At 72.3% G+C, this 12,813-nt stretch overlaps 1 protein-coding gene across 2 annotated transcripts in view; it reads right to left on the bottom strand.

Annotated features, from left to right (window-relative positions):
• Positions 1-11,630, bottom strand: part of COQ8A (coenzyme Q8A) — a 33,139-nt gene extending 21,509 nt beyond the window's left edge. Inside the window, exon 1 of one of the 2 annotated variants that reach the window (XM_058309390.2) lies at positions 11,539-11,630. Coding sequence is in view for 1 of the 2 variants with exons in the window: in XM_058309389.2 (XP_058165372.1) it covers positions 9,044-9,308 (265 nt within the window). In the remaining variant the exon portion in view is untranslated. Of the gene's footprint in view, positions 1-9,043; positions 9,324-11,538 lie in introns of those variants that run through there. The other variant, XM_058309389.2, reaches the window with a different exon arrangement.
• Between the last annotated feature and the right edge of the window lie 1,183 nt (positions 11,631-12,813).

The raw sequence follows: 12,813 nt of genomic DNA, 5'->3' as shown, positions 1-12,813 counted from the left end.
CCAATCCACTCGGCCGCCCGCGCCTGGCCGCGGTCCCAACCAGAGCTCCAGGACCGCCCGTGAGCTCAGCCTCGGCCCCTGGGCGCCAGGCCAGTCCCGCCGCGCCCACCACAGCACCGCACCGGTGGTCTCCAGCGCAGGGCCGGGGGTGGGCTCCTGCCAGCCCACCTGCCCCAGCTCAGCGGCCACACACCAGGGGCGAGTCCCCAAGCCCCTCGTGGCCCCTGCGCAGTCAGGCCTAGCTCTACCCACTCCAGCGCTCAGCGCGGGGCCGGCGCGGCGCTCCTCGGGGCAGGAGGATTCCCACCACCGACAGCGCCTACGGGGCGGCGCTAAGAACAGAACACGGACTCGCGAGGGGAAGAGCGAGTGAGCCGAGTAACGCCGAGCTCCCGCGTCACCCGGGGAACCGTGGGTACCCGCTGCCCGGTGCTCCTCTAGCTCTTTAGTGCCCTGCGCTCAGAGGACAACTGGACGTTCTCGGGGACCGCATCAGCCCCACGAGGGGCACAGGCGGCCGAGCGCCGGCCGGAGAGGCGCACCCTCGGGCCGGGGTGATCCCGGTTTAGGGCAGAGCCAGGGGCAGGCGGGGAGCGGCCGCGGGGGCAGCGGGGCCTGGAGGCAGGCGAAGGCGCCGGCAGGTGCACGGCCAGGTGAGGACGCCCGGCCCAGCCCAGCGAGAGGCCGCTGTGTCGGCGCCTGGTGCAGGGCGTGTAAGCGCAGCCAGCGGGCCGGCACCACACTCAGGGGCCACACGGCCAGGGCGCGGCGCGGGCAGTGCCTGCGAGAGGGACCCCAAGCACGAGCGCACCCCTGGGACGCCGCCCCCTTCTCAGCGCACCCCCGGGGTGCCCGCCCACATGAGCGCACCCCAAACGCCCGCACAGGGGCCACTCCCGGACCTCCCTCCCTGGCGCGCCGAGGCCGTGTCTGTGGCCGCCGCGAGCCCTGCGTCCCCCGCGTGCACGTGCCATCCAGGGCGGCGTAGCCAGCCCGGGCGCTGGGCAGGGGTGCCGGGAGCGGGCACCCGCCGCGGTCCCCCCTGGGGCTGTCCTCCCACCTCCGTCACGTGCAGGCAGCCCCCCGGCACGCGGCGCCAGGGCGGTTCCAGGGGCTGGAGGAGGAAGGCCGGGCGCCCCCCCTGCACGGCGCCCCATGCCATGCGCGGGCCGCCGCGGGACCTCCCTGCAGGGCGGCACTGCGCCGGGAAGCGTGTGCTCCCCCGGCTGGAGGCTGGACCCCGCGGGCGGGATCGGGGTGCCGAGGTCTCAGGGTCGACCGGGATGAGGAGACAACCGGGACCACAAGCCACGGCGCCCAGGCTGCGAGGCGCACACTGCCCTCCCCCAGGCCCGCGGCCGGGACGAGGCCCCCGCCTCCGGGAGGCTGCGCGGCAGCGCCCCAGCCAGGCGAGAGGGGTGCGGGCGCCCGGCGGAGGCCACGCGGGCTCTGCGGCCTCGGCAGCCCCCCCTCGCTGCCCCCGCTCCCTCCAAGGGCCGGGCAGGGGCTGTTGCCAGGCAGGGGGCCGGCACCAGGTCGGCCATTCTCTCAGGGGCCGTACCCTGGACAGGAGGTGTCCTGCGCGGCTGTGGCCCCTCTGCGGTGGCCGGGATGGCTCTCCAGGCCCTCCCTGGTCCTGAGGCGAAGGAAGGAGGAGGGAGGCACGGCGCTGGGGGCGGAGGCGGCCCGGGGACCCAGCAGCACACACCCGGCACGCGGCCGAGCTGCGCCCGGCGCCTGCCCCTCCAAAGGCTTTGGAAACAGCACCCACCGGCCCAGAGACAGCCTCGGGGGCCCTGGCCCGCCTGAGCGGACACTGTCCCGGCTCTGGGGGCTTCAAAGAGCTAGTCTCCAAACTGAGAAGCCCCCACGCGATGCCCGCCCGGCGGACCGAGTGACACACGTGGCAGGAAGGCCCCGGGTCCTGAGCGAACGACAAGCGGGCAGGCCTGGCGCAAACGCCCAGGACGGCGCCCACGCCGGTCCCTCGGGCCGCCCGGCGGGGCCATCTGGGGGCGGTTCCACGCACCCTCCTTCCCTCCTCAGCGGGACCCTCCCCTGGCGGAGGGCCCCACGCGGCAGCACCTGCCAGGGAGGACGAGGGCAGGTGTGAGCAGGAGTGAGCAGGTGAACAGGTGTGAGCAGGTGAGCAGATGAGCACAGGTGCGAGGTGTGAGCAGGTGAGCACTGGTGCGAGCAGGTGTGGGTGGGCGCAGAGCCCAGCGGGTCAAGGCCCACGTCCCCACAGGGAACAGCATCCTCCCAGACTTCCCTCAAGCTGTGCACGCTACAGGATGGGTGGGCTCTGGGGGCCCCCCTCAGCCCTCCCCACAGCCCCTCGGCCCGCACGCCTGCTCCTGCCCCTCCGGCATGGGGTCCCGCGTCCTCACCGCCACCCCCAGCTTCTTGTGCCCCTGCGGGGGCCACTTGGGTCCTGCCGGCTGCCAGTCCATTGAAGGGACGCACCGCCCCGCCCCTGGAGGCCCCGCCCCTCCTGGGGCCCCACCCCTCCTGGGGCCCCGCCCCTCCTGGAGGCCCCGCCCACATGGCCCTGTCCCTCCTGGGGGGCCGGCCCTCCTAGAGGCCCCACCCCTGGAGGCCCCGCCCCTCCTGGAGGCCCCGCCCACATGGCCCTGTCCCTCCTGGGGGGGCCGGCCCTCCTAGAGGCCCCACCCCTGGAGGCCCCGCCCCTCCTGGAGGCCCCACCCACAGGGCCCGCCCCTCCTGGACCCCACCCCACACCCACAGGTGCCTCGGCCGCCTGGCGCAGGCCCTCAGGGGCCTCACTGACCGCCAGGACGCCCCGCGCTCCGGCCACCCCGCTGGCCTGCTCCGAGGACGCGGGAGGTCGCCTGTGGCTCTGAGTGACTCAGTTGGACCAGCCCGTCCCCACGAGGCCCCACGTCCGGAGGACACATGCCGGGCAGCAGCCCCCACGCTCCACTCGGGGCCGCTGCTGGGGACTCAGGGCGCAAGCATGGGGAGGCGCCAGGGGCCGGGACCACGACCAGCCAGAGGCACCAGCGGCCGAGGACCCGGGGACGAGGCCAGACCACGGCACATCGTCCCCGCTCTGCGCACCCCCATGCCCCAGCCCGCCCCCCCGGAAGCCCGCCCCCCGGAAGCCCGCCCCCCCGGAAGCCCGCCCCCCCAGGAAGTCCTCCCCCCAGGAAGTCCTCCCCCCAGGAAGTCCGCCCCCCCGGAAGCCCGCCCCCCAGGAAGCCCTCCCCCCAGGAAGCCCTCCCCCCAGGAAGCCCTCCCCCCTGGAAGTCCTCCCCCCAGGAAGCCCTCCCCCTGGAAGCCCTCCCCCCTGGAAGTCCTCCCCCCTGGAAGTCCTCCCCCCAGGAAGCCCTCCCCCCAGGAAGCCCTCCCCCCAGGAAGTCCTCCCCCCAGGAAGTCCTCCCCCCCGGAAGCCCTCCCCCCAGGAAGTCCTCCCCCCCTCCCCGGAAGCCTTCCCCCCTCCCCGGGAGCCCTCCTCCCCCAGGAAGTCCTCCCCCCAGGCCACCCGCTCAGCGACCAGCCCGGGTCCTGCCAAAGCTTTTAAAACTGCATGTCCTTAAAAAGGACGTGCGATGTTCAACTGCGGCACTGGCCAAAGCGGGCCAGGGCGCCGTCAGACGGAACCCCAGTTACAACGCCCCGTGGGTGCGCTGGTCAGCGAGTGGCAGGTCTACGTCCAGCGGGCGCGGGGAAGCGGTCACAGCAGTTCCGTCCCTGGAGGTGGAGGACGAGCTGACCGCAGCAAGAGCAGGCCACTGCAGGGCACAGCGGCTGTCCCCGGGCCGGGAGCCACAGGTCCTATTTTCTGTATTTTCATTGTCTCTATTTTCTAAAGTTTCATACAAAGAACATGTACTACTTTCACAATAGAAACAAATTACAGGGGAGCGGGTGCAGCTCAGGGGCTGGGCACCCCCAGGTCAGAGTTCAATCCCCCATACCTCTTTTTTAAAAAAGCCTCTTTTTTAAAAAGCAGAAAGAAACAAATTACCTAAAAGAACTCTCCAGTGCTTTCCTTAGAATAAATTGTCTAAAGGCGGGCACACGCACGTCTAGTCCAGGCAGCTGCTCCACGTCCCTGAAACGGCTGCCGGGAGCCGCCAGGGGCAGGGGAGAGGGTCGGGTGCTAAAAATAACGCCTGTCGCGCCCGCCTGAGCCCCGTCCCTCACAGACGACAGCTGCCCCTGCTGCTGCCAGGCGGGGGACGGCGGCACGTGCGGGCGGAGTTCTGCCCACTCTCCCGGCTGCTGGCCCCGAGTCAGGGGACAGAAATAGCTTCAGGGCCCTGTGTCCCCGAGACAGGGCCCGGGTCACAGGGTGAAGAGCGCACTGCCCCACACTTCCTGAACACAAATCACGCCATCTGCCGCCACCAGTGTCCTCCCAGCACGGGCCAGCCAACCCAGCCCTCGGGCCAAGCACAGCCCTGCCGCCTGCTTCTGTAAATAAAGTGCCCTTGGAGCCACTTTCCAGCTCAGCCATTTATAATCCACACCGTCACCGGCTGCCTGTATTTAGGCCACAAGGAAGCCAAGCAGTTGGAAGAAAATCCTAAGGTGTAAAGCCTAAAGTACCTACTGTACCTGGCCCTTCAGGGGACGTGCGCCCACCCCGCACGAGGGCAAGACCTAAACCTAAGTAAACATAAGGGCAACGCCAACGGCGCCGGCCCAGGGGCCCCGGAGAGCCCAAAGCCGTGCAGGGGCCGCCGGCCAGGCTGGCGCTGGGGCGGGGCAGGGCCGGGCAATGGTGCCGCCTGCCACACGGTCGCCCGCCACCTCCAGCCTCTGCAGGCCCCGCCGTGCCCGCTGCCAGCCCAGGCCGCAGCTGGCGGAAGCCCACTCGCCTCCGGTCGACCTTCGGCCCTCCCCTTCCCGGCCCCCCGCTGAGCCGCGTGTGTGCGTGCGAGGCGCGGGGGCCTCGTAAGGAGGGGGCTCCTGAGCCTCGAGGTGCCTGGAGCCGGGGGCCACGGCGCCCCTCGAAAGCTGCCGCTGACCACTGGGCCTCCTCCCAGCCCGCGAGCAGCTGGCGCTGGCGCTGCCCCGGGTGCATTCCGCGCGCTCCCCGAACGCCTCGACGCGGGGAAGGGAGGCCCGGCGCCCTCGGCTGCACGTCAGCGCGCCCAGGCCACCGGGCCCCGGGAGCCTGCTCCTCTGCCCACCCGCGAAAGGAGGGCCTAGGGCAGCGCCGCGCCCCGCGGGAGCCGCCCCGAGCCGCAGGCGCCCCCGGGCTCCAGGGCGTGGTCCTGGGCGCTGTGGGGGTGGAGCAGAGCGGCCCAGCCCTGAGGGACCCGCGGCCCGCACCGCGCGGCCGGAGCCCCTGGTGACAGCACGGCTGCGAGGCTGGCCGCCGGGAATTCTGAGACCCGCCGGCTTCAGGTTTACCTTCTGAACGCGGCCCGCGCAGGAAGCGAGACTGTGCTGGGGAGCTCGGGGCCCGGCAGGCGACTGGCCGTTTTCGCCGTCTCCGGGGAAGGCCTGACGTGGCCGGAGCCCAGGGGGCACGGGTGCGGGCGGGGACCCGTGGCCGGCTCAGCTCCGGCCTCCGCGCAGCACAGCAGCGCACCTGACCAGGTGCCAGGTGGGCGGTGCGGGGGGCCTCCCGGCGGCCCACAGAGGGCCCTGGACGCGGCAGGTCGTGGATGCCCCGGGTCCCCCCGCAGCCCTGCGGGCCCCACCTGGGGCTCACGGGGAGCAGCGTGGAGGCGTCTGGCTGCTCCGAGCTCACTGGCCTCGGCGTCCTCGGTGCCGCCGGATGAGCCCACCTCACTTTCCTTCCCGGCCTCCTGCCAGCCCCTGCCCACTCCCTCCTCGCTGGCTGCAGAACCAAGTCCAGAGACCAAGCCCGGGTCAGGCCCACCTCTCCTTCCCAGGCTCCTCACACCCGAGCCAACCCACCTGGCCCAGCCCTCCCGTGGGCCAGCCCCGCCCCTCACCAGGGCACAGCCCCACCCCCTCACCTGGGCACAGCCCCCAGGAGGGCCGGCCCCGCCCCTCACCTGGGCACGGCCCCCAGGTGGGCCGGCCCCACCCCTCACCTGGGCACAGCCCCCAGGTGGGCCGGCCCCGCCCTCACCTCACCTGGGCACAGCCCCCAGGAGGACCGGCCCCGCCCCTCACCTCACCTGGGCACAGCCCCCAGGAGGGCTGGCCCCGCCCCTCACCTGGGCACGGCCCCACCCTCTCACCTGGGCATAGCCCCACCCCCTCACCTGGGCATAGCCCCACCCCTCACCTGGGCACAGCTAACACCCAGCCGTCCCCAGGTGGGGGGAGTGGCCCCCTGGACCGCAGCTGCCCCTCACCTGGAGCCTCAGGGTGAGATCTTCCAATGTGCAAAGGAAGGAGAGGGAGGAACGGCAGGTGCGCGGAGGCGCTCGGTGACTTCAGGGCGCGTCGCCCCGCGGCCCCCACTCAGCGCGGGCCCGTCTGGTCCCTGGGGGCCGCGCCTCTGCCCAGCACACGCCGAGCCAGGCCCCAGGCGGGGCCCGCAGCGCCACGTCCCCCCACGCCGCCCGCCCAGCCCTCGAGGCTGCGCCACCCGCTCCTGCCGCCCGGGAAGCCGGGGCCCTGGGCGGACGGAGCCGCCACCGAGCGGTTTTACAGCGACCGAATCCTGCGGGTTTCGTGGGGGCTGCGAAAGGCCCCGCGGGCGTCTCGGCTACTCCAAAGCCTGCGGCCGCGTCTCCATCCCTGGCAGAGACCGGTAACCTCAGGGCCCTGTGGGCCCACGATCACGCTGCTGAGGGGAGGAGGGCGGTGGGCGCAGGGGGCGGCGCCTGCAGAGGCTGCCAGAGCCGAGGTGCGCGGCCGCTGGGGCGGGAAAGCCAGGGGCGGGGCCGCCCGCTCGGGGGCAGCAGCCGGGCCTCCAGGGTCTCCGGGGCCTCCGGGGGGTCCCCTGTGGGGCCTCCAGGGTCTCTGGGGCCTCCAGGGGGTCCCCTGTGGGGCCTCCAGGGATCTCCAGGGCCTCCAGGGGGTCCCCTGTGGGGCCTCCAGAGATCTGTGGGGCCTCCAGGGTCTCCAGGGCCTCCAGGGGGTCCCCTGTGGGGCCTCCAGGGATCTCCAGGGCCTCCAGGGGGTCCCCTGTGGGGCCTCCAGGGTCTCCGGGGCCTCCAGGGGGTCCCCTGTGGGGCCTCCAGAGATCTGTGGGGCCTCCAGGGTCTCCAGGGCCTCCAGGGGGTCCCCTGTGGGGCCTCCAGGGTCTCCGGGGCCTCCAGGGTCCCCAGCGGCCGCCGCGCTCGGCAGTAACAGGTCCACACGCGCTCGCCCGTGGGGCGTCGCCACAGCGGCAGGACGGGCACCGCGGCCACGTCTTGGGAAGGCCAGTGGGGGGGGGCGCCTTCCCCGAGGGCTTCCAGGTCCTTCCGCCGGCGCGGCTGCCTTCACCGGCCATTCCAGCGCCGGGCGCCGTGCGGGGCAGGAGCTGTGGGCGCCAGCGCGTGTCCACGGACGGCGTGGGCGGAAACAGGCCTCAGCGCCCACCGCCCTGCGCGCAGCCACGCCTGCCAGCCCCTCCCACGCCACGGGCTCCTCCAGCGCCCGGAGCTCCGAAGACACGTGCGTGTGGAGCAGGCGCCGCCGCATCCTTCCCGCAGCCTCGACGGGCCGAGGCCCCCTCAGGCCCCAGCCACCGCGCCGGCCCCCCAGGGCACGAGGCAGCGGCGAGGCCAAGCAGCCCGGCAGGTCAGCAAGGGCACCTGGCGCCCACGCCCCCCAGGAACCACGGCGGCCGCGCACAGTGGTGGAACATTCCGGGGCCCCCTAGCGCCCTCCTCGGCACGCTCCCAAGCCCCCAGGCTGAGGGGTGCCCCCACAAGGGGCGACCCTGCTCTGCAGATGCTGCACATGGCCTGCGCAGCCATCGCGGCCATGACGCACGCCGTGAGCCGACCCCGCCCTCTGCCGGGGGTCACTGTGTGCTCAGAGCCCCAGGGCTCCCCGAAGCGCCAGGTGGCCAGCGGGGGGACCACGCGGCGAGCAAAAGGCAGTGGAGGGAGCAGGCGGGCGGGGGGGGGGGGGCAGCTGCCTCCAGCCACCCGCACGCCATATCCACAGCCCTGCACAGCCACGTCCACAGCCCTGCACAGCCACGTCCACACACCTGCACAGCCACGTCCACGCCCCGCACGCTGTGTCCATGCCCCACACGCCATATCCACAGTCCTGCACAGCCACGTCCATGCCCCACGTGCCACGTCCACGCCACATCCATGGCACTACACAGCCACATCCACACCCCACACGCCACATCCACGCACCTGCACAGCCATGTCCACTCCCCACATGCCACGTCCACTCCCCATGTGCCATGTCCACGGCCCCCACACCCCAGCCTTCAGCTGCACCCCAGGCCCGCCCCTCCATCCCGTCAGCCACATTGCCTGGCGACCTCAGGTCACTTCGCCGTGCCCTGGATGGCAACTCGGGTGCACCTGTCCCACAGCTGGCTGCGTGAGCCCCGGGTCGGGACGGCTCCTGCCCGCCTCGCGGTCCCTCTGGCGGGCTCTCGCCGTACCCACGGCAGCGTGACCGCGAGCGTCACGGAGGCTCCCGGGGCCCCTGGTCTAGAACCCTGACCCCAGGATGGCGGTCGCCGAGCCCCAGGGAAGGGTCCCCAACCGCCCAGAAACACCCATCGTGGGGACAGCAGGGGCGGGGTTGAGAGGGTGGCACGGACCAGCGACTCCTCTCCACGCCGACCGCGACGGCGCACTCACGGCCAGCCAGCCTGGGGAGGACGCCGTCACCACCACGCCACCCACCCTGGCGACAAGACTGCAGGCCAGGGAGAGAGGGCAGGGGTCCAGCACTGCCCCGACCCCCACTCCCGGCAGGCCCAGCCCTCGCTCGTCCCGGGTGGCGGGCGCTGAGCCCAGCAGGCCGCGGGCAGCCGCTCGCTCGCGCAGGCTCCGGGACAGTGAGGCCTCGGCCCGCCCAGCAGGCCGCCCCGCGGGCTCCAGGGCAGCCCCTCGTCCCCCCAAAACAGAGAGAATCAGGTACAACACATCTCAGTGCGTCCCGCCCTTCCTTCGGCATGTCTCACCCCACAGTGGGCTGTTCCGGGTTGCACTGTACTCCCCAAACGCATCCCCAGAAAGACCCCGCCTCCCGGGCACCCCAGGAGCCGCCCCGCTCCTCACCACTGGCCCCCAGTCCCTGGCGGCCGTCAGCGGAAGGCTGGACCACGTCCAGATGCCACTGTTAAGTCGAGACGGCCCTCCCCCCCAAAACCCGTCTAATTTCGCATGCGGCTCTCGTCTCAACTGACAAAGGTAATTACTCAGTGTTCCCGGCTCCTGGAAACTCATCCTGCCAAGTTTGGAGCTTCCCAATAATAGACTTCTCTAAACTTCTCTCCTGGCCACAAGTGACCTTCCTGGCCTTTCCACGGGCAGTAAACCCGCCAGCGGACCCAGAGAGAAGAAACATACAAGAAAGGACATCCAGCCGGGGTGGGCCGCTAGTCCTCACGGAGGCCCCGTGCAGCAGCCACCCCTGCCTCCACCTGTTGGTGTCCACAGCAAGGGGACCGAGGAGGCCAGGGCACAGTTTCCAGGTTCCACTGAAGCACTGTCTAGACTTGAGGAAAGCATCCTTCTGCACAGAAAGAAACGGCACGTGGCTGTTCTCCACAGTGCAAACTGCCCCATGACAGGCCAGGGGAGGCACAGCTGCTCACAATGAAGAGGGAGGCCGCCCCCTCCCCGTCACAAAAACAAGAAAGGCAGCGTGCGGCCGCGGCCCGTGGAAAGCCACTGGAGGGTAAGTAGATTGGCCTTTCTGCCAGTGCTCAAGCACGTACGCGCACTGCTCACCACGTAAAACCTGTCCTCGCAGCTCCATACACAAACCCCCCCCCAGTTTGCGAGGTCCCTAAGGGCAGAAGCCACCGTCACCCACTCCCACCCACCTGTCGCTGCCACACATCCCACATCACACAGGCTCTGCCTCCTTTCTCCAGGCTGGCGGGGTTCCCCTCTGCCACCCAGGTGGTGCCCAATCTCTACGGCGTCTACGGCGGCTCAGGGCAAGGGCACAGCGCTATCCTCAGCCCAAAGCTCTCCAGCTACTCCCGGGCACATCCAGGGGTCCTCGGGCGGCAGGAAGGACCCTCAGCGTAGGGCCATCTGCCCCTCGGGACACGTCTGACTGTCGTGACCAGGTGCTCTTGGCACCCAGAGGGCAGAGGCCGGGGGAGCTGGCACCCCTACAATGCACAGGACAGAACAAAGCAGGGTCCACCAGGACCTCAGCAGAGAGAGGGCGAGGAAAGCAAACACCTGCCAGGCCTCGGTGCGGGAGGCGCAGCCACCAGGCTCCGTTTCTTCGAGGTGCCTGAGATCAGGCCAGCAGTTACAAGCACCCTGCACCGTCTGCACCTCGTGCAAGGTGCACAGAACTCCTAGCACCGCCGCCTGAGCCCGTGTGCCACCCCTCCGAGAGAGGCAGTGTCTCACAGCCCCTTGCCAGACGACCCCATGTGCAGCTGGACAGCGGGCAGGTGGCACCCGCAGGCTCGAGGCGGCCCGGTGGGCCCAGGGCTGCAGGCTGAGCTGCCGGGAAGCCGCACCCAAGCCTCCGTCCTGCACGTTTCCTCTCACACCAAGTGGAGGGGCTCCGTGCCAGCCCCGCCCTGCAGCCGTCCCGAGGCACACAGGGCCGTGCCCCGCCGTGCAGGGAAAGGCTCCAACTTGGGAGATTAGGCCCCGAGCCCTGCCAAGGGCCCCAGTGCTTGGAGGAGGAGGACGGGCCAAAGGAACGCGCCAGGCGCCCGTCCCACCCCCACCTGGGACAGCCACAGCTGGCTCCCGCCAAGGGCGCCAAAGTCCAGGCACGACCCTGCGGCCCACGCGGGGCTAAAGGTGCAAGGGGCCTGCGGTCGGAGCGGGAAGAAGCGCTGTCCCGGGGCAGCCTGCGAGAGGCACGGCCCGGGCGGCGCAGGACCCTCTGCGCAGGCCCCCCAGGCGGATCCGGGGAGAGGCCACTGCAGGGCCAGCGGCCGGGGGACGCCCGCAGGGGCAGAGTGGGACAGAGGGGGGCGGAGGCGGGCAGATCGGGGCTGATGGGGGCAGAGCTGTGCGGAGCGGAGCAGAGGGGAGCAGAGAGGGGCAGAGGGAGCAGACCAGGTACAGAGGGGTGCAGAGCGGGAGCAGAGAGGTGTGAGCGAGACGGAGGGGGCGGGGGGTACCGAGGGGGGCAGAGCAAGGCAGGGGTGTGCCGAGGGGTGCACAGCGGGGCAGGGGGTGCCGAGGGGTGCACAGCGGGGCCGGGGGTGCAGAGGGGGGCAGAGCGGGACAGGGGGATGCAGTTAGGGGCGGAGGGGACAGGGGTGCCGAGGGGGGCAGAGCAAGGCAGGGGGTGTGCAGAGGGGTGCAGAGCGGGGCAGGGGTGCCGAGGGGGGGCAGAGCGGGACAGGGGGATGCAGTTAGGGGCGGAGGGGGCAGGGGTGCCGAGGGGGGCAGGGGGATGCAGTTAGGGGCGAGGGGGGCAGGGGGTGCAGAGCGGGGCAGAGCGCGCAGACCCGCGCCGCAGCCTTACCGTGGAGGACGCGCGTCCGCGGACGCCCCGCACCTTCGGGTTCTGCCGACCTCCCGCAGCGGACGCGCGGCCCCCCGCGCCCGGCCCCGCCCCCGGCCGCTCCCATTGGCTGCGCCGCCGAGGCCCGCCGGAGGCCGCACGGCGCCGGGGAGCGTGCCCGGTCCGTGCTCGCCGCCTGCAGCCAATCGGGAGCGGGGGCGGAGCGAGAGAAGCCAATGGGAGGCCGGGCCAGCGGGCAGGTCCCCGCCCACACGCCCTTTCCCCTGGCCCGGGAGCCCGGGGAGGGGGCGGCGGGAGCGCTGCGCGTGCGCACGCGCGGAAGGTCCCCCGCGCGGCCGCCATGGCGCGGCGTCCCCGCACGGCCCCGGGCAGGCGCGCGGGCGCGCCGGGGGCGCGGTGGCTCCGAGGTCCGGCCGAGGCCTGCTGGTCGCTCGGCCCCGGCGCGGCGAGGGCCCCTCTCCCGGTGACCGCGGGCGGGGGCTGCGCGTCCGCCCGCCGGCGCGTCTGTCCCGTGCGCACGTGCGCGGCCTGGTGCGGTGCTCGGCGGTGCTGGACGCCCGCCCCGCGCCCCGCGGCTCGGCTCTGCCCGAGACCCGCCCTTGGCTTCAGGGAGGCCCGCGTCGCCGCCGCCTGCGCTGGTGTCCCGGGCCCCGCCGCTCTGGACGGCGCCGCCGACGGGCCCCTCGCGGCTGCGGGCGGCGGTGCGGGGGCCTCGCTGCTGGCCCCCGCCCCCCGCCCCCGCCCCGGGGCGTCGGGCGCGCTGAGCTCGCCGGGGCTCTCGCCGGAAGCAGCCGCGCGGGCCCCGTGCGCCGGCCCGCCGGCCCCAGCCTCGCAGCGCGTCCCTCGCCTCGTGCCCGCAGCGGGCCCCCAGCGCCCTCACCCACGGCCCGCGGCTGACCTGGGCCTCCCACGCCGCATGGGCTGCTGCCGCGTCGCCACAGGGTCGAAGGCACCTCGGGAGCCCCAGACCCCCGAGCCCTACCCCGGGCTCCCTGCCTCCAAGCCGGACGCCGTGGCTCAGACCAGGAAGCGGGAGGCTTCCCGACCGGTCACTCCTGACCCACCGCAGACCCACGAGCAAGGCCTCCCCGTCCACCTGCAGAAGAAACCCCGACCCGGCCCGAGTTGCCATCAGCCGGCTCGTCCACGGCAGCAGCGAGCACCAGGCCTGCCCATCCTGGAGGGAGCGCGTTTTGTTTTAGAACAAAACTCGGATCCTGTCGTTTCCAAACTCAGTTTCTGCCCTCCTCGTAAAATCCAGAATCCTGACGTCGG

The sequence above is a fragment of the Dasypus novemcinctus genome, chromosome 13, assembly GCF_030445035.2.
Source record: "Dasypus novemcinctus isolate mDasNov1 chromosome 13, mDasNov1.1.hap2, whole genome shotgun sequence".
In the NCBI taxonomy this organism is placed as follows: Eukaryota; Metazoa; Chordata; class Mammalia; order Cingulata; family Dasypodidae; genus Dasypus; species Dasypus novemcinctus.
This window is presented reverse-complemented; position numbering and strand designations above follow the sequence as displayed.